The 21,775-nt window shown below is 43.6% G+C and overlaps 1 protein-coding gene across 4 annotated transcripts in view; it reads right to left on the bottom strand.

The window, feature by feature from the left end:
* MAPKAP1 (MAPK associated protein 1) overlaps window positions 1–21,775 on the bottom strand; it is a 181,779-nt gene that overhangs the window by 105,444 nt on the left and 54,560 nt on the right. For all 4 annotated transcript variants that reach the window (XM_033137517.1, XM_033137518.1, XM_033137519.1 and 1 more), the window contains exon 5: window positions 2,689–2,861. In XM_033137517.1, coding sequence (XP_032993408.1) covers window positions 2,689–2,861 — 173 coding nt within the window. The remainder of the gene's footprint in view (window positions 1–2,688; window positions 2,862–21,775) is intronic.

Below are 21,775 nucleotides of genomic sequence, written 5' to 3'. Positions count from 1 at the left end.
TGATTAAAATGATTAAAAAATAATACTCATACCGCAAGGGTCAGATAAGGGGAGACAAATGGATAATATGCTTATTGGAAATGGGCAATACTTTGAATTTTCCAAAATGATCCAACACAAGATAATGTTGAACTGCATGAACTGTTAAATGCACTCCCTGCTGAAATACTAGAGGCTCCATCTGCACTGGCATCCTGCTGGCTTTTGAAGACACACCTTGTTTACACAGGCATTCCCTTGATCTTTCAACCAGAGTCTCCTCTTTTAATTGCTTCACTGTTTTAACAGGACTGTTTTATTGCATATTTTAATTATAGGTATGTTTATTTTAATAATTGTGTGATTGGTTTTTATACTTATAAAACAGCTATATTGGTATTAAGAGGCATATTTAAAACAAAAAACAAAAAGACACTACTGGGTTGACTTACCCGCTGCCTTGCGGGATTTCAGAAGAAAAGGCAAAGAAATGAACCCTACATAAATACAGAATGGAGTCCCTAAGGCAGTTGGATGCTGTCTTATACTCCTCCTTCCAGCAATTTCTGTAGCCCAGCTGGTGCCAAATTTATTGCTCTGCTTTCCTTTGACCACATCAGCGAGGCTGGGGTGTGGGTGTGTCTTGATATCTCGGGAATCTAGGGCCTTCATACACACTGCCCAAGCTTGCACCCTGGAGAGGTCACTTCGGTGCTGCTAACACAGCAAAAACAATGCAGGAGGCAGCAGTTACTCTGCAGTCACAGCAGAGCTATGATTCTCCAGCACTTTGACTTCAACCCCAGAGGTGCACTCCATTGTCTCTCAAGACAATTGGGTTGTTTCCAACTAAGTTCTACTCAAGAGTAGACCCACTGGAATAAATGGATTTAAGTTAGTCATGTCTATTATTTTCAATTGTCTACTCTGAGTGGGACTAGCGTAGGCCACAACCCACTATTACTTTTTAATTACTCTTTTATTTTTTGTTATTTTTTTTTTTTTATAAAAGAACTCTTTTCTGATCAATCCACTGGTTCTCTGTCGCCACTTTACCAGTATTCTGTTTCATTCCAGCATGGCATGGAAGATCTGCCTAAATGTTTGGCGTCTAGCAGGAGGGATTCTAAACTCAGCTGGGTGAATTTGGAAGTTTTAATTGCTTGACTGATGCTTAAATTAATTAATAGCAAAGCGCATGCTAATTGTTTAATTGGTCGCTTGATCTATATAGATCATTTTTGTGTGTGTGGAATTAAATGAGTTGATTTACAAAGTTTATTGATTGGATGCGACAGTGAATTATTTCACCGACTACCTGATTTGCAATTTTCCCAATTAATCTGCATACCTTGGGTTGCAACTCAGCTCACCCAAGAGTGCTTACTACGGGTGATCCATCCGCACACTGTCATGGCTAAAGTATTTATTATATCAAACAAGTAATAATGACACATTAAAGCTAATGTAACCTGCACATTGGATAAACTGACGGCTAACGAGGAAGTAATCCCACTCTGTTAAGCCTGTTGTAAACATTACGGTTTTGTTGTAGGGGCATTTGAAGGACTTGTTATTACTTTTTGTAACAGTTTACATGAGTTCAAGAGGAGAGTGGTACACAAAACCACACTGGGATCAAAAAGTATGAGCAACTGCAGAACTCATCAACTGCTCACAAAAGATGGCTTTTATTATGCAATGAAATTTCAGGATTGTGAAGGAGGTTGAATCCTGGAGGAGAAGAAACTCTAAACACAGAGGTTAAGGGAAAGAAACCTTAATACAGGGCCAGGCACCGCTGCTCCCATTGTAGCAAGTCAATCAAGTCAATTTTATAATATTTTTAAAAATATCTTTCAATTGCATGAGACACCAATCCTGCCTAATGATGGAAGCAGATATGTATAGGGCTGGGGTGTGTTTACATCTTGAACTGGGACTCGCAAGCAATCAGGCTTAGGCACTTCCTGTGCTGCCTCTGCTGTTCCTGCTGCAAGCCTAGCAAGCAGAGCTCTATGGGTCAAGAACACCACCTAGACTGCAGTACCAGAATGTCTGGTCACAATCAGCTGAACTCCAAGGGCCAATCCTGAGACACCAGCTTCTACAAAGCCTCTGTGCTATTGCCCTCTGAGTTAGCTTATCTGTGAAGGGATCTCTGGAGGGATGACACTCCCTAACCCCTTTGTGCACTTCCCATGTCTTTTGATTGTGGGCAACTTTTCATGCAGAATAAGAAGCAGCACTCCTCAGTTATGTTAGATGTTTGGGAAGCACAGCTTTGTTTGACCCACAGTCGTGAAAGAGTGGTTAAAAAGCCCATTGGACATGAATATGTAAGCCGTATCGGTGACACTGAAGTAGATATGATTTATCTTTTTTAAAAACAAACAAACAAGACACCCAAAAAGGGAGAGCATCTCAAAATGATGATTCATTTATACAACACTGGCTTCATATGCTTGTCATTACATGGAACCCAGTAATTTAATTGAAAGAGAAATAGATATAGATGTATGCATAGCTTGGAAGGAAATATTGATAAATGTGGAGGTGTTCCAGCAAGATTTATCTGTAAAAAAAAAAAAATATTGATGTGGAAATCCATTTCATTATGCAAAAGTGGCTGTGGGGTGGGGGGAGAAAGAGAGAGAGAAGGATGAGGGGGAAGGGATGGAGAAGGAAGCAGAAAAAGAAAGGGCCTACTTGAGTTTGGGTTCCCGTCCTTCACTCGTGTACTGCCAGCAGATGAGCCCAATCAAGTCATGCACCTTGGCATTGGCGATGGTCACCACAGTCATGGGCTGCAGTTTGTCCTGGTTTGTGTGCAGCGGGAGGTAGACATCAATGATTTTGGTTGCAGTGGTGCCAATATGGCCCTGTCAGGAGAAGAGATTTCAATATACATATATATATATATATAGAGAGAGAGAGAGAGAGGGAGGGAGAGACTGACAGACAGACATGGTTTGGCAAGGAGTGACTAGACAAAACAGAAAAGGTTGCTTTCCAGCTCAGGGTGGGTGACTGATATGTATGGTTGTCTCATGGTTATCTTGTGCTTGAAAAAGACCACAATTCTGCAACCTAGATTCTGCGATCCCAATTCTGCAGTGAAAGATGGGCTCTGCAATGTTCATGAATTATGCATACCTAAGTCATTTCACTTGTTTTGCGTCATTTATTCTGCTTTTCCTTTTATGCAATAGGAATACAGGAACATACAGACATAGGAAGCTGTCTTATAACACGTCAGATCATTGGTCCATCTAGCTCAGAAATGCATACACTGACTAGCAATGGCTATCCAGTGTTCAGGCAGAATTCCCTTCCAGCCCCACTTGGAGATGCTGGGGATAGAATCTGGGGGGCTTCTGCATGCAAAGCAGGTGCTCAACCACTGTGCTACATGCCTTCTCATATATACAATTTGCATATCCACATACAACTTGCCACTTCCACAGAATAATTCCAGAGAGGTAGGTAACTGTGTCAGCCAACAGTAAATAGTCTAGTTAAAGACTAGAAAACTTGTTGTTGCATCAGCTCTTGTAGTCCAGAGCTCATTTTGTTGGATGCACAAAGTATTGTTTTAGCTTGGAAGATAAACATGTATGTGGATGCATATAAGACAAGAGCTTGGCTGCTGGATCAGGCAAAAGGCCCACCTACTCCAGCATCGTTTTCTCACAGTGGCTAACGAAATGCTCCAATGGGAAGTCCTCAAGCAGATCCCGAGCACAAGAGCATTATCCCCTCCTGTAGCTTCCAGCAAATTGGCATCCAGTCTCAATGACAGTGGAGTTAGTACTTCTGGATCAGGCCAAAGCATCCTGTTCTTGCAGTGGCCACCCATGTCCCAATGGGAAGCCTGCAAGCAGGAGCTGGGCACAAGTGCAGTGCTCTCCCCTCCGGTGGTTTCCAGCAATTGGCATTCGGAAGCCTTTAACCATGCAGAAAGAGAAGGGGTGGGCTATTATAACAGAATGAGACCAGGAATTCCAGGAACATGAGAGATAGCAAGTTATACGAGAGATAGCACATGAGCATTAGATTCAGATGGATCAGGGTTCTTAAGCACTCTACCTTCAGGAAACTGTCTCCATATTATTTAAGAGTGCCAGAGAACCCCCTCCAGCCTGCTGGGCAATTCTTACCTACTACAGAATTGTTATTATTTATTAAATTTATATATTGCCCTTCACCTCTGAAACCAGCTCTGTCAGCTCAGGCAGGGAGACTGCTGGGCAGCAAGGCAAGCAGAATCCCTGATCTGTCCCCACTGCCCAATGCCAGGAATATACGCTCTATAGATGGAATCTATAGACCACAGCAACTGCCCCTCCCCGACCCTCAAGTCTGCCCTGATGCTGCACTGAGTACCCAGGTGGGCATAGCTGGGTGAGACCAACTCCACCCTGCTCACCCACCCAGGTCTCAATGATGCAGGCTGAATCGGCTTCCTCATCTACAATCAGGTCATGGATGAGGGAGGTCTTACTCTGGGCCCACCTGGCACTTATCAACAGCATCCGCAGACCCGAGGACTGGCTGATAGGACAATCGCAATTCCCCAGGTCAGAGGAGGGGCCGCCACACAGCACAGTCGCCAGCTGCCTGTGCTGTGTGCCCCCCTACCTGGCCTGCCCCACCTCCCACACCATACCACCCCTTGCTCTGAACTAATGCAATTGCTTCCCACTCCTGTTCTCCCAGCTCCTCTCCTCCCAGGCGTATTTTTTCAAGTAAAACACCACCACCCCTGAATTTAAAACACCCAAGTTTAAAGCCCACCCTCATCAAAACAATAATCTTACCTGAAGTGGGGATGGCCCATGTGCTCTCTCCACCCCCAAAGGGGTGACCCCCTTTGGTGTCGCCCCTTCGGGGGTGGCCCCATCCCCAAGGCTAGCTGGCTTTATAGTGCTGCTGGGGCACTTTAAGCTGGGTCAGCAGATGTTATAAATGCAGCCTGCCTGCCCAGGGTCCTAACCCCTGCACTACTCTCAGCAGCATGTCTGCGGGTCCAAGCAGATTGAGGTCGAGACAGAAGCAGGTATGAGGAATATTTGGCCCTCCAGATGTTGCTGAACAACAACTTCTACCATCCCTGGCCATTTGGCCATGCTTGGTAGGGTTCATGGGAGTTGTAGTTCAACATCTGGAAGCCCAAGGGTCTCTCATCTGTTTTAGCTTAACCAAGCAGTTTTATTTTCTGTGGCAGGACCTGTGCTCTAGTCTCTAGTTAAACAAATAAATTTATCATTAACAGTTTCCATAAGCACGGTGTGCTTCACAGAAATTATACATCGCAAAATATATGAATAAATTAAAATGCTAGGTCACTGCCTCCAAGGAGCTTGCATTATACAAATTCTGACAAGGGGGAGCAGAAGACAAGGAAAGGAGCGGCAAGTGATGAATGTCTGAAAGTGAAGAAAGTGCATTCCTTCGTTTCCTGCCGACAAAGAAGTTGCATGAATTAACATGTCATCAACAGACAGTGAATCTCTTTCTCTCCAGCTCCGCCGCCCCTGCACCCTCCCCTGCAAAACCCAGGAACCCATCCCTTACTCTATCCGGGATGCCAAGGGAATACTGTAACCGGGAACAACGGATTTATGATTCTTATTTATATCATTCTAATGTTGGAAGGCTCAAGTTGAAAATTGGGCCTTCGCTGCTTTATCATCGTTAATCTTTTCTATGGAAAGATGACGAGGACAGTGCTGGGGCTGCTGAATTGCTGATGTGCATATACACCAAAGGATTTGCAGTGCTAAGCACATACATTTACCTTTCCTTTTTTTAAAAAAACAACATCAACACTTTGCCAGGGAGAGAACAGAGGATGGTGACTATGGGCCTTAGCCACTGTCAGGACTGGGCTGTGGGCAGCGGCACTGAATTTGTAGGGGTTCTGGAATGAAGGACATAGGTTCTTGTTAGGCTTACAGCATCCTCTCCAAACCAAGTGTCCTGAAGCCAAGGAGCTGGAGCAGAAGAAGAAGCCAGCATTGGATTTATCCTTCAGCCCAGCCAATCCAAGGGTCTCTAACTGCTTACCAACTTCCTGCAAGGTGGGCTAGGCTAACAAACAGTGTTTAGCCTAAGGTGATCGAGTGAGCTTCATGGCTGGCTTAAGGATCTGAAACCCTGGTCGTCCAGGTCTTAGCTCAGCACTCTAACCACTACACAACACTGTCCCTCTCATGAATAAAGTACTGGCAAACTTTATTAATAGGTTTGGTAAGAAGCCAGATGGGAAATCCATTTAGTACAAGGGTGCCCACTATTTGGCGTTTCCTTCAAACCTGCCAATAAATCCAGTAGGCGTAAAAGGGACAATAAAAGTAACATTGTCCTGACCAGTCACCTGTGGCACTGTTAATTTGTCAAAAAATTATTTCATCTTGAATTATTTCATCTTGACACCGGACGCAGCCTATATAAAGTAAGTTATCAGGCACATTACATTATAAAATGAGAATTGACACATTATATACACATAGGAGTGACAAATGGTGCCTGAGGGTCATGGCTGAAAATCCCACAAGTTTTTTTTTTTTAAAATTAAAAATGTACACAGTATTGCCATTGCAGATCTGCAATGAATGGAAGTAACAAATAAAAGAGACTATGGAGAGTTTGTGCATGCTCATGTGTCAGAAGGACTCCCACCATGAGAGGAGCCGCAGTCCTGGCTCCCAGTTACTAATGAACGAAGGCGCAAAGGAGGATTCTTTCCAAAAGCTTCAATGTTTAGATTTTGCTGCTGTACATATGCAAATTGCTGGCTTAAGGCACTTCAGGCAACACACATAATTAATCCTAAATACAGCTGCAACAAAGGCAGGTGCTGTTAACTCCTTAACACAACCCCTCACTATCCTATATATAGGAATGGGGTGGGCACCACTTAGTGCAGCAAGTGTTCTGCAATCTCTCGCTATGCCTAGTAGGCAAAAGCCTCCTTTCCCTTCTGCTTTGGCACCTCCTAGATGTGGGTGAGAGGCATCCAGGCCTGGGAGAACATCCCCCTATGGAAAGGCCGGGTTGTTCCCAGAGTACGATGGTGCCAGGGTGGGTGGCACAACAGGCACTGTGGATGCCTGTTGTTGCAGAGATGGCTATGCTCTGCCTCCAAATTCAGATGCAGCAATGCTTCTGAATACGATTTGATGGAAACCACAGGAGTGGAGTTGAGCTCTTGTGCTCGAATCCTGCTTGCTGGTTTCCCACAGGCATTTGGCTGGCCCTTGTGAGAACAGGATGCTGGGATAGATGAGCTGGTTGCCTAATCCGGTACGGTCCTCTTACATTCTCATGAGAGCAGATTGAGGGACTCCTCCCACCAGGATCCTCACTATCAGACTGCCCCAGTCCCAGCAAAGACCCACATATCTGATAGAGCCCTCCCCTGTGTCTTTGGCAACCCTCCATCTGTATCGTCCTGACTCAGCCAGCCCATGGCACTAGTATGATGTAGTGGTGAGAGTGTCCGACTAGGACCAAACATTTCCACTCAGCTATTAGAAGACGCCTGTTTCTTGGGAGAAAAGCAATGACAAACCTAGACAGCATCTTAAAAAGCAGAGACATCACCTTGCCAACAAAGGTCCGTATAGTTAAAGCTATGGTTTTCCCAGTAGTGATGTATGGAAGTGAGAGCTTGACCATAAAGAAGGCTGATTGTCGAAGAATTGATGCTTTTGAATTATGGTGCTGGAGGAGACTCTTGAGAGTCCCATGGACAGCAAGAAGATCAAACCTATCCATTCTTAAGGAAATCAGCCCTGAGTGCTCACTGGAAGGACAGATCCTGAAGCTGAGGCTCCAATACTTTGGCCACCTCATGAGAAGAGAAGACTCCTTGGAAAAGACCCTGATGTTGGGAAAGATTGAGAGCACAAGGAGAAGGGGACGACAGAGGACGAGAAAGTTGGACATTGTTCTCGAAGCTACCAACATGAGTCTGACCAAACTGCGGGAAGCAGTGGAAGACAGGAGTGCCTGGGTGCTCTGGTCCATGGGGTCAAGAAGAGTCGGACACAACTAAACAACAACAACAATTACACTCCATCTCTCAACCAAGCCTACATACCAGGGATGCTGTGAGGATAAAATGGGGAAGGAACTGTGTGCAGCAGAACAAAGTAGCATTGCTGTGATCATGATGAGCTAAAACTCAGCAGGTCTAGATCTGGTCTGTGTGTCTGGATGGGAGACCACCTAGGAACCCAATTATTTATCTTAGGTAATTTATCTTCTGCCTTTCCATCTGAAGAAACTCAACAGCGTCTCACAGAATAAAACAACATAAAAACATTCTTCTTCCCTACAGTTAAAATACAAATTACAATAAAAACAAATGAGGCAGACATAATAGAGCAGAGAAAAATCCACCAGCCAGATAAACTTTAAAAACCTGCTAACAGCAAGGAAGCCTTCAGGAGGTGAGGATCACGTAGGATGACACCAAGTGGATCTCCTCCGGCAAAGGAGTCCCCACATTCACCACTGTGAATTCCAGGATGGGTTAAAGGCAGGATATAAATGTAATAAATAAATAAAGTGTGCACTCACTTTTAATTGAGAGATAAAGGGGGAAAAGGTGTGCCTTGGCTTATCAGAAGCTGAGAAAAATGAACGATGTAATGCAATTGTATCATCAGCATATTTTATTGAACAGATAATTGTTTATGTATTTACTTTTTCTTGAAAACCTAATCAAAATTATTTCAAAAAGAATAAGCTGAGAAACACTGATGCAGTGTGTGTGTGTGTGTGTGTGTGAGAGAGAGAGAGAGAGAGAGAGAGAGAGAGAGAGAATTTGCAAGAATATAAAGATGTGATCCACCACCCACTGAGAAAAACTGAAGCTAGTTACTAGTTACTAGTACGCAGGTAGTTGTGTTGTAGTTCTCCAGGGTCACAGGGGCCAATGACCTGTGACTATTTCCGCAGCAGGGTTTCTGTCTCCAGCATACTAGAGCTGCCCAATCAGCATGAAAGGGAAGTTTTTTTTAGCCACGATATGCTCTAAAACTAAACTCTTAGAAACCCTGAAAATACAAGTTTCTTCACTTTCAAGAGAATGGTATGCAAGTTTTGTAACAAACAGTGGAGCTTTGCATAAAACACAACGAAAGAAGATATTGGAGTGTTGCATAACTTCAAATCATTTGCTCATGTATGTGCACAGAAAATAGTAGATTTCGCTGAAAGGCAAGACTCTGAGATCTGTTATGATCATTGCAATGCATACATTACTACTGCTGCTGCTGCTACTACTACTACTACTACTATATCATTTTAGCAGGAGTGTGGCTCTGAAGGGGCATGGCTATCATGATGGGACTCCACAATTATGTATTTGCCATGACACTACTGTATACAGGGACATATACACCCTCAAGTTTCACCAGATTATTTCAAGCACCTGAGTGGCTTCACCACTGAGGCCCCCACAAAGGGGAATGGTTAAGACTGCAACAAGGATACTGTGTGTTCTCTTTCCACTGCCTTCAGTAGGATTAGGATGCTCATCTAACATTCCCGGGGTTTTAGAATTATAAAACACCAAATTCCACAATGACGACAGCAGCCAGGAAACAATTTAGACACTGGATCCGGTCTGTCGGCCTCACAGAGCAGTTTCAGGGACGGCTATTCAATCATTTTATAGGATAAAATCAATACGTGTTAAATATAAAACCAGGCTTTTTTAAAAGACCTATAAAGAAGAGTTACCAGTTTTAGACTTCATCCACACAATAAAAGGAGTTCTTAGGAGATTTAATGCTAACTCCTAATGAAAATCCACAGGAGAATGTATTCATTCTCCATTCTGCTTTCCATTACACCTATCAAGCTAGAGCATCTCAACAAGAAAAAAGGGTTATATCCAACTAGATTCTATTCAGAGTAGACCCACTGAAATTAATGAACCTATGTCACCTATGAGCACTGACTTAAATAGGTCTACTCTGAGTGGAACTAACATTGGGTTATATCTAATGACATAAGAAATCAACAGCCCTCTTAGGATGGGAACTGTCATACAGAAGCCATATGAGGGCCTTCACAGAGACCATGAAGAACCACCAGTAATTTTTGAAAAGTGTCCTGCTGTGTCATAAGTACATGCAGCTCCCACCATTGGAACAATCGTTATCTGAAATCTCAGTTATTTGAATGCAAAGAATTAGACCCAAACTTTGCTACCCCAATGGCTGATTCAGATTCAGAACAGCCAGAGTTTGTCCACTTCCTAACTTTTCGGTGTTTTGCTGGTTGGTGGCAGCCATTTTGATCAGAAAGCATGGAGGAAGGGAGCGGGGAGAGAGAGATTGGTAATCAGTTTTGCCTTTGTTAGGCTTCTGCTGATTGGCAGTAGTTCCTGGCAGAAAGCACAGAGGGCGGGCGGGGAGAAAGACTAGACAAATCATAGATTAGGAATGTTTCCATAGAAAATAATGAAAACCACCAGCTCATTATGCCAGGCATAGGCAAACTTGGGCCTCCAGCTGTTTTGGGACTACAACTCCCAGCATCCCTGACCTCTGGTCCTGTTAGGTAGGGATGATGGGAGTTGTAGTCCCAAAACAGCTGGAGGCCCAAGTTTGTCTATGCCTGCATTATACAAATGCCCCCATGAACAATTTCCTGGGAACGCACTGTGTTTGGAAAGCATGTACACAGCAAAGTGCTGGGCAGAAATGAAATAGATTTATAGGCTTGTCAAATGTCCAGGCAATCCCAGACATGTCCTCTTTTGGGGGGCATCCAGGGGGAATTTTATATTTTAATGAAAATATCTGAGTTTTTTATTTATTTAAGGTTTGGGCATGGGCTCGTGGCTCAGGGTGCTCTCCATGCTGCAGCCGCTGCCAGCCTGAGCTGGGAAAAGATGTGCACAGGTGTGGCGGCGGCCCCTGCACGCCTCTTTCCCCAGCTTGGGCTGTCCTCTTTTTTGCTCTTCAAGATATGGCAACACTAAAATAGAAAGCTCTGGAAACAAAAACGGTGGCAATAACTAGCTAAACAAGAGCGCAGGGCGGAACAAATTCTAACTAGGCCCAACAAGCTCCGTAACTCATAGAGGAAGTTCTCAGCCATGATGCTGAAGCCAGTAGTCAGAAAAACCCAGGGGAGAGGTGCTTGCTCTGCCTTTGGCATATGCTGCCTCTCTACCTGAGAGAAGGAACAGGGAACCACCTCCTTGGGAAAGTTCTAGAAAGTCCTTCACAAGTTCCTGATCCACAGCTCCACTCCCGGATCAGGCATGGCCTTGGGGTGGAAGCAGAGGAGAGGAGGAGTGGTGGTGGTAGCATCTCTGTGCATCTCCTCCACTGGGCTTCACTTCAGCATGCCAGGGAAGCAAGGGCAGCCTTTGCAGGGAGATGATCCTCACAGCGCTGGCCATGCTGGTGGCTCCGGCAGCCGGAGGGCCGGAGCTGCTGGTTCCAGCACACCCCTTGGGGCTGTGCTGTGGCAGCGGTGGCCTCTCCTCTCCCTTCCCACCTGCTCTCCAGCAGCTGCTATGAGTGGCAAAAGGGAAGAAGCCAGCAGCAGTGGCCATGGAGAGGCTTGGATGGCTTATCCTCCTCACAGAGCTCAGTGGCGGTTCTGGAGTAGGGAAGCAGGACATTCCCGGATCCAAAGGAAAGCCGGCAATGTTTCTGTGAATCCAGGATATCCTGGTAGAATCAGGGAAGTTGGGAGTTGGGGTCCTGCAAGAGGTCCCATCTGTATTGCCATCCAGCTGGCTCTTGAAGAAACACCTGTTTAAGCAAGTGCCCCCCTGAAATGGAACTTCCTGATCTAACCATTTTAATATAGTTGTCACATCTTAAACAGGCTTGTCTTGTTGTCAATTTTTACATTGCACATTTTTAAGGTTCGGATGGAATTCTTTTGTTGTGCATTTTAATCATGTGAGGATTTTAAAATTGATTTTATACCTGTGGACAACATAGAAGATCTTGGCATGTAAGCAATGTATAAAATATAAAATGGCAGTGCCCACACTTTGCAACTCCCTGCCTATTGATCTCAGGCAGGCACTTTCTCTGTACTCTTTCTGACACCTGCTAAAACCATTTTTAGTTAGGCAAACCTATCCAGACGTGGCTTTTAGCTTATTGTTGATTTTAATTGTTTCTGAAGGTTTTAAATAGTTGTTTTTAACAGCTATTTTCACAGGATAATTTTATTGTTTCATTCTTTTGTAAATTGCTTTGTGTTTCTTTATATTTTTTAAACAACCAAACAATATATAAGTACTGTGAAATAAATTAATATGGGATTGCTCAGAAACCACAATAGTGGGTTTTTTTTAATAATAAAAAAATAATCATTTAAATTTAATTTTCCTATAAAGCAACACAAGAAGCCCCTGTGCAACAAGCATAATCCCCATTCCCCTCATGAGAATAAGACACAGAGGTTAGCCAAATATACCCTTCCATAATTGGACATTTGTTGCCAGAGGTTGCATGTTGGAATCTGCTTCTAATACACTTATTATAAAACCATATCAAATTTATACAAAAATGATTTTCCAAAATAATTATACAAAATAATTTTCCATTTTTCATACATTTAATACCCTTAACTGCTTGGTCAGCTTTTCTATGAAAGTCGAAGTCCAAACCTTTTGTCGCCACACAGACAACTGCAAACTACTGAAACCCAAAAGACAAAATATGATCAGTTCTTTATGCAGAAGATCCTTCTATTCATCCTTAAAAATAGTGAATAAGGCCAATTGTGGCATGCATGGAACAAAGCTTGTTTTGTGATCAAGCTTATTTCCTGAAGGACTGTGGGCCATAATGTATTAACAGTACTACGTATCCATCACTTATGGTACCATTGTTCCAGCACATCCACAACACCTCCAGTACAGTGATGATGCTTCAGCATTGGTCCAGTTACAAACTTGGGTCATTCTGCACAGCTCTTTCATTTTGAAGGCAAATAAGTTGAAGGGGTACTTGATATAACCTATGCTCCCCCCCTCCCAGATGTTGCTAGGCTCCAACTCCCATCATCCCTGACCATTGGCTATGCTTGATCTGTAGTTCCCAACACTATCTAAGAGGGCATTGTCTGAAGGCAATGCTGTCTGACTTACCGTATTTTTCCATCTATAAGACGCTTCCATGTATAAGACCCCCCCCCCTATTTTGGGGGACTCAGGTTTAAGAAATTGGGGGAGATGTATCCGTGTATAAGATTTTCGACAATTTTTTTTAGGGGGGGAAACCTAGTCTTATACACGGAAAAATACGGTAAAGTGTTGAAATCCCTTCCAGGTAGCCATTCTAATTGCCTCGTGTTCACGATGCAGGACAGAAGCACGTCTATGTTCATCTGTATAACAGCCCAATACATTTTGGCACCTGAGGCAAACCACAAAATGGCATCCCCACTATCACCATAGAAGAAGGGGTAAGTGAAGATCTACATCAGGAACAAGGGTGGGAGGAGACCACCAGCACCTCCTATTCACCAAGAAGTCAGTATAAAGGCGATGTGAGGGGTACAGCTGAGTAGGCAGCAGCAGGTGGTGGCCAGAACTGCTGCCCTTGTGGATTGTGCCACCTGAGGCAGTTGTCTCACTTTGCCTCATAGGTGGGCCAGCCCTGAACACGTCCCCAGTGGCACCTAAGACCTTATGATGGGGCTCTTCTCTACTTCTGCTCCCACATCAAAACCCAACCCCAGTTCAGTCACTGGAGGCTTATTTTAATCCCAAACACAGCAGCAAACACACACACCATTGGGGGGGGAGAGTAATGATTAATTTGTTAATAATAATAATTTACCACATTTTCTTGTACAATAGAGTTCAGTGACTAAATGTTATATTACTTTAAGATTAGATGGCCTAATGATATATAATGCAAAAGATTTTACTGAATCGTTATTTAGTGAGTCATAAAAACCTCTTAAAAATTAATCTTTCACGCACATCCAGCTTATCCAAAGTTAGCATTTAATTAGATGGCCTTGGTGCAAATGAGCATACTACTTTATTTGCTCAATCAGTATATGTCTCTCCAGTAATTAGAATTAATTCAAGTCATTGACTCACCTCCTAACAAACAATGTAAAACATTAGGCGAAATAGAAACAAATGGACTTTTTGGGGTGTGTTCCCCCCTTTCCTTAATGCAAAAGGCACCCTTCCCCATGCTTTTAGAGGGCAGAAAGGAAACACCTTTGTTTTCTAGTTTCAGGATCAAACGGGTAAACAGAATAGAATCTAGTTTCTGCCCTATAAAAAGTAGTTCTCACAGGGCCCACAAGACAAACAACCCCCAGGCAAACACTGGGTTGCATCCAATGAGGCAGTGTGGTTTAGTGTTGCGACCAGGGTTCAAATCCCCACTCAGCCATCTAGCTCACTGGGTGACCTTGGCTCAGTCACTGCCTCTCAGCCTACTCTTACCTCACAGGGTTGTTGCAGAGATTAAATGAGGAGGAGGAGAACCATGTGTACTACCCTGAGATCCTTGGAGAAAAAAGTGGGATTTAAATGCAATAAATAAATACTCCCATTCAGAGTAGATCTACTGAAATTAATGGACATTTCTAGTTGGCTCAGTGAGATGTAAACTTGCTCCTGCTTTCCATTATTCCTGCCAGGAGTGTTTGGGATAACAAACCAACAAGCCCTTGTATTCAAATGTTGTGGGCATAAGTCAACCAATTCATACTCACAAGTTAAAGGTAAAGGTAAAGGGACCCCTGACCATTAGGTCCAGTCGCGGACGACTCTGGGATTGTGGCGCTCATCTCGCATTACTGGCCGAGGGAGCCGGCGTACAGCTTCCGGGTCATGTGGCCAGCATGACTAAGCCGCTTCTGGTGAACCAGAGCAGCGCGCGGAAATGCCGTTTACCTTCCCGCTGGAGCAGTAGGCTACCTATTTATCTACTTGCACTTTGACGTGCTTTCTAACTGCTAGGTTGGCAGGAGCAGGGACCGAACAACGGGAGCTCACCCCATCGTGGGGATTCGAACCGAAAGATCTTCTGATTGACAAGCACTAGGCTCTGTGGTTTAACCCACAGCACCACCCGAGTCCCTATTACTCACAAGTTACTCAAACCCATTGATTCTAATGGGTCTACTCTGAATATGACCAATATTTGGATATCATCTTATAAAAGGTGAGTTTAGTTTCAACCTGATTACAGAGGTGTGTTGTTTTCTTCCAAAATAAATCTCACACAATCTCATTCTTAAATCATGAAATGTTGCATGGAGACAATGGAATTACCTAACCTGAGAGGCAGCCAATTCTAGACTGATCAGAGCAAGTCTTCTAAGAGAATGAGACAATCCTGAAGCACTGACTCATGCAGAGAAGCAATAAGCAACCTCCTCTAAGGACGGGCAACTCTGCTGCCCTTCTGGACTGCAAAACTGAATGAAGCAATCACACCCGACATAGAATTACCAACCCCAGCTCAGTCTGATTGACAATCCAGAATAGTGAGAAGCATGCAGAGTTGCAACAGACAGCCTCCTCTCATCAGAGGAACATTTCTTTCTTTCTTTCTTTCTTTCTTTCTTTCTTTCTTTCTTTCTTTCTTTCTTTCTGCCTCTTAGTAGTTATTACAACACATGTCTAAGCCACCATATATGGTCTGAAAGCCATCATGCCCAAAGGGCAAAGCTGCCTGGTGCTGCTGGACCATGTCACAAAGTTCAACCCAGAATAGCATGTTGAAACAATGCTTCATACAATGGATCACCCATTTATCTCGCCGTTGTAGTAAAATCCCATTAACTTTCTCACTTAATTTATCTCATTTGCGCTGTCACTGCTCATAAAAATTTAACCCAGTAATTTCCTGTTATGCAAAGCATAACACAGTATGAATATTTAAATACAATGTAAATACAGACACCCCCTTGCATTTTGGTATTCTAAATTGTTGCCTTCACTTAGTGGCATTTCTCTTTCTCATTCACTCCCCCCCCCCCTTTCTACCACCCCACACTATTTTTCAATTAGAGGCCCAGATGTTTCGGAAGCTCCAATAGGCAACAGCAGTTATGAGGGATGCTTTATCTGCATTGCAATGATGACTCCAGCATCAGCCCCAGGCTGCATTAACATACTCATGTTTTATTCCTAGATTTCCCTTCACACACACACACCAAACTCTCATCCTAATGTTCCAGTTAATTATTATACCACATAAAGCAGACTTACAGCACTCCTCCCACAACATCTCCACAAACTGGATGTCCTTTTAAGCTAGCTTCAGTCTGATCCACGCACCTCAAATGGGGGACGGAGGGGGGGCGGCAAAGGGAATATATCCCAACAGCCAGGAATTTAGTGAACCTAAGCGATCATAGAGGAACTATATACAACATGGAATATAAACAAGCACAAACACTCACACAACACACACACACACACACAAACAAACAAACAAACAAACACACCCATTCATTCTAGGCACACTGCAGAACGAATGTCCAAAAACTCAAGAGCTATATTAGTGAATGTTGATAGCCAACAAAATGAGGTTGTTAGCATTCACTAGCGTGTGTACACGACAAGCAGGAACATACACCAGTCAATGCCAGCACTCCAAAAATTTGTCTCAGACTGTCAGCGTTCATATGCACATGCCATGATTCATCAAATCTCAGACATCCACTGTAATTTTATATCTGTTTACCTATCACAGAACATTTTTATTGGACACACAGTTTTTATTACATTTCTGCTTTCTTAAACCGCCTTGACAACAGGCAAGACAGACATGAGGGAGGGAGATTTTTAAATCTGTCCATCAGTGCAGCTGAACAAATCACTTTAGGAACAACATACAATGCAGCAAGCATAAAGAACTGAGAGCCCAGAAATCTAATCCCATAAAGCAGCAGAGCTAAGCACTTGTGCTAATTAGTGTGCATGTCGATAATTGCTATCCAAGGGAAATGGGGGGCCTAAAGTCTAGAGGGCACTGGTGTTGGTGCCAGGCCAATGTGCCTTGAGGTTCACAGTTAGAGGGCCAGTACAGGGGAGGTCCTGCCTAGGGTAACACATACCTAGCTCCCAGAAACAAGGCAAACAGTGATGACCTCAGCAGATAAGCAGATTCACAGAGAAGGTGGTCCTTCGTTAATTCTAAAAAATTGTGAATGAAGAATGATTGTGGCCCCACACAATGTTCCATTTCTTACTCATATCCAAAATATCAAAGGTTTCTGATGCAACATTATGTAAAGTGGACGTCTGTAAACAGCTAAGATGGATATACATACATACATACAGATATAGATATAGGTATAGATACATACACAGTTGTACCTTGGTTTTCAAACGTCATCTGTTCCAGAAGTCTGTTCGACTTCCAAAAACATTCGAAAACCAAGGCATGGCTTCTGATTGGCTGCAGGAGCTTCCTGCACTCAATTGGAAGCCGCGCAAGCCACATTGGATGTTTGGGTTCCAAAGAACGTTCACAAACCGGAACACTCACCTTCGGGTTTGCGGCGTTCGGGAGCCAAAACGTTCGAGTCGCAAGGTGTTCGACAACCAAGGTATGTGTGTGTGAGCATTTGTGTGTGTATAATATCCCAAGCTATAATATATAATATACCCCAAGCTCAAGGTAACAGATGTGGCCTTCTCCATCCTCATTTTATCATCATAACCCTGTGAGAGACGTTAGGCTGAGAGAAAGTGACTAACCCAAGGTCACCCAGTAAGCTTCTAGGCTGAGTGCAGTTTTGAACCCTGGTCTCCCAATCTTTAAAAAAGCACTGGACAAATTAATGAAGGAGAGGTCTGTTGATGGCTACTAGCCATGATGGCTTTGCTCAACCACCACAAATTGAGATAGCAATGCTTCTGAATGCCAGTTGCTAGAGACTGCCAGAGTGGAGAGTGTTCTTGTGCTCAGGTCCTTCTTTCTGGTTTCCCATGAGCATCTGGTTGGCCACTGGGAGAACAGGAGTCTGGACTACACAGGCCATTGCCTGATCCAGCAGGGCTTATGCTCTTAGGTCTTGGTCTGACGCTACTGCACCACACAAGCTTTTCAGAACACAGTAGTTTATGTGGTTAGTTAAATGAGGGTAACCATACTCTGCACTCAATAAAACAGAAAATGATAGTCTGGTTTAGGATAATTTATTCACATTTCACTCCCTTGTTGCAAGCAAGCAAGCAAACAAACCCAGCAATGAAATGTGACAACCAAAAGCCCTCCTCTTTATAAATTAGAACAACCCAAACATGCTTAGAAACCTGACGTGTGATCCTTTAACAAACAGATGCTGTTAAAAAACAAGAAAGATAGATGTGCTCTCACATACCCTATGTTGCAAAATGGGCACCATATCCCAATGTTACACTATTTGCAGAGAGCCGACAGCTTAAGTTCCTTGAGGACATTTGCCAACCTTTGCCGGAGCATTTTTTAATACATCACCATGTCACTTTTTAATGTGCCCCAATCTCCTAACCACATGGCAAACTAACAGGGATTTTTAAAATATGGGCTTTATAGCTTTGTGCCTGTGATTAATTAAATAAATAGCCTGCGTTTCACAAATCATCCTTCTAATTAGTCTAAGCCAGACATTCCCCCCGTTTCCTTGGCACGGGGCTGCCATCTGAAGCTTCGCAGAAGGGCAGGAGAGCGCTCCTGAACTCGCTGGCAAATTTGCGCTCTCTGGAGCGCATGCACACACACGCACACACACTGTCGCCGCGTCAGCCATGGCTGGCATCGTACCACATGGCCCCCTCAGGCAGAGAGGTATAGTCTTCACAGGTGCTGCAGTCAGCTGGAATTTGACTCCAGCTGCTCGCCAAAGATGTTCGCCTTTAATTATTGTCCCTGATCCTGGAGGAGAAGATGCAGGTAACAAAAGAAATGATCTTGCTATCTTCTAAAAAATCTAGCCTCAGCTAGTGGAAGTGGCGACGCGATGGTAATGATAAATGTGTGTGTGTGTGTGTGTGTGTGTGTGTGGTGGGAGGGAAGAGTACTACAGAGTTTGAAAAGGACAAACTGGGATGCTTCTCCTAAGCTGCCAGAGGTCTTTGCCTATCCAAGCAGCCTGACCCACTAACCTATGTTAATTTGCTGGCTTCAGAATACTGGGAGTTGCAATTCTTGGCTCAGCTGGCTCCCTTTGTCTTCCCTGCTATGTGCACCTGGCGCGATGGCAGCCACCGACCATCACTGCAATCACACCGCAGGGAAACCACCACAATCAGTGTACGGCTGGTGGAAAGAATGTCAAGCCGTGAGCCAGGAAGAACCGCCCCCTCTTCCCCAACAATTCTTTCTTTAGCTAGGAGAAAAGGCAAATAAGTGGAGAAACAACAGAGGGTCTAGAATGGGCAACCCTGAAAGCCAGGATCCAGGGGTACCTTTTTGCATGACAGAGATGCACTAAAACAAGGATGGAGAACCTGCAGCTCCTACACATGTCGTTGGGAGTACACTGCCTGCCATGCCTGACCATTGCCCATGCTGGATAGGGCTGGTGGGAGTCAAACACCACCTGGAAGGCTATGGGTTCCTCATCTTGTTCCTAGAGGAAGGAGCCATTGGCCTGTTCTTAGCGGTGCTTCAGCACCCTCAGAGTTGATAGCTAGAGAGCACTATTGCAGCTTCTAGCTCAGCAAGAATCAGGTGACGCCCAGAGTCCACCTGGCTCTATAAAGTTGAAGCTCCGGCCTTCTTCCTTCAGGGTGAGAAATCTGGTTAAAGCCATGGCACCACAGCCCTCATGGAGCAACTCGGGAGTGACTTTCATTGTTTAATTACGTGTTGTTTAAAGTACTTTATTTTGTCTTGTCCTGATTCTTCCAACATTCAGCTTCATTGGATGCCCACAAGTTAGGAGAGAGGAAGAAAAACTTTTATCTGTCCACTGTCTCCATGAAATGCATAATTTTATAAACTTCTATCATGCCACCTCTTACTCAACCTTTTCTCTAAACTTGTTGTTCAGTCGTGTCCGACTCTTCGTGACCCCATGGACCAGAGCACGCCAGGCACACCTATCCTCCACTGCCTCCCGCAGTTTGGCCAAACTCATGCCAGTCACTTCGAGTACACTGTCCAACCATCTCATCCTCTGTCGTCCCCTTCTCCTTGTGCCCTCCATCTTTCCCAACATCAGGGTCTTTTCGAGGGAGTCTTCTCTTCTCATGAGGTGGCCAAAGTACTGGAGCCTCAACTTCAGGGTCTGTCATTCTAGTGAGCACTCAGGGCTGATTTCTTTAAGAATGTATAGGTTTGATCTTCTTGCAGTCCATGGGACTCTCAAGAGTCTCCTCCAGCACCAAACTATAAAGTTGCAAATGCTGCGAACTTTCACTACATCCCTTTCACTACAATCTCCTTTTTGAGGTGAGGTGAACCAATAGCCACAGGTTCCCCTTACCTGCTTTAAGAAGTGCCTCACAGAATCAGAACAATGTTATCTAATTCCAGCATTGTTTGCAAAAATCCCAGCAACCAGCTGGCACTAAATCATCCTTTGCAATGCTCCAGATGTTTTGGACTACAGCTTCCATCAGCCTCAGCTAGCAACATGTTGGTGAAGCCTGCATTGGATTGCCCATCAGAAATTGTCCACCAGGCCATCAGGGAAGGAGGGTTTGCTGTCTACTGTAACTGCTCTTTGTGCAGAGATCTCATCTCAGCATGCATTTAATGCCCTGGGATGAATCCATTATCTTTCTTGGATATATTTTTGTTTAAACTTTTTGAAATCTTAAAACAATGCCATCACCTAGAGTCCTTGGAGAAAGGACGGCTTAGCAATCTAAAAGAATCAATAATGATTTATGAAATTAAAACAAGAACATGAAGCTAGATTGTAAACCACTTCTCACCTTTTTTTCTTTTTTAAAGCACCACCTAAAATACACTTAGGAGATTTTGGTGTGTGTTCTCTCTCTCTCTCTCTCTCTCTCTTTCTTTCTTTCTTTCTTTCTTTCTTTCTTTCTTTCTTTCTGGAATTTTATACTTTTGCTAATAAAACAATTCAACCTTTCCTTTGGCTATTTAGAATGTTGACTTACGAACATGTTTTCATTTTGAACAATTTATAATTAAGTGAAGGATAATGACATTAGACCAAAGCTTAAAATCAATTAAATTGAATAAAACGCAATATGATTCAAGCAGAAGATTAACTAGACTGTCACGTAAAATTGTATTTTAAAATTTTTTATTCTAATTAAACATGTTCTAATTAAATGACCGCTGCTTTGGAAATACTCCCCCTCTCCTCCCCCCTCCAGCTCATCAGTATCCATTCCAAACCACATATTCATTAAAATTATATTCTATACCTCATTAGAAATGGACCCTTCTTCCCCTTTCTCCTCAGTGTTTTTGATAATGCTTTGTGGTAAGCATTACGATTTTGCATATTTCAGGCAAATGTTCAAATTCTCCCCCTGCCTCCCCCAATTATCTGTTTAGGAATAAATGTTTAGGAAGTGCCAGCTTATTGTTTGCAGGATTTTAAAACAACGTGTGAAACTGAACAAATCTATTAAAGTATGAATTGTGCAAGATGGACTGGGGTGTTCTTGTTGTTGTTGTTGTTGTTGTTGTTGTCGTCATCATCATTGCTGCAATGAATGTCTAAAATATTAAAGTAAGTTTGAGTAGTACACCCAATAAACAGAGAAAAAATATTATTGTTGTCTCACATGAATCTGCAATTACTCAATGGAGAAGATGGGCAGCAGCTTAAGGACAAAAAACCCAAAAAA

This window comes from Lacerta agilis, chromosome Z (genome assembly GCF_009819535.1).
Source record: "Lacerta agilis isolate rLacAgi1 chromosome Z, rLacAgi1.pri, whole genome shotgun sequence".
NCBI classification, from domain to species: domain Eukaryota; kingdom Metazoa; phylum Chordata; class Lepidosauria; order Squamata; family Lacertidae; genus Lacerta; species Lacerta agilis.
This window is presented reverse-complemented; position numbering and strand designations above follow the sequence as displayed.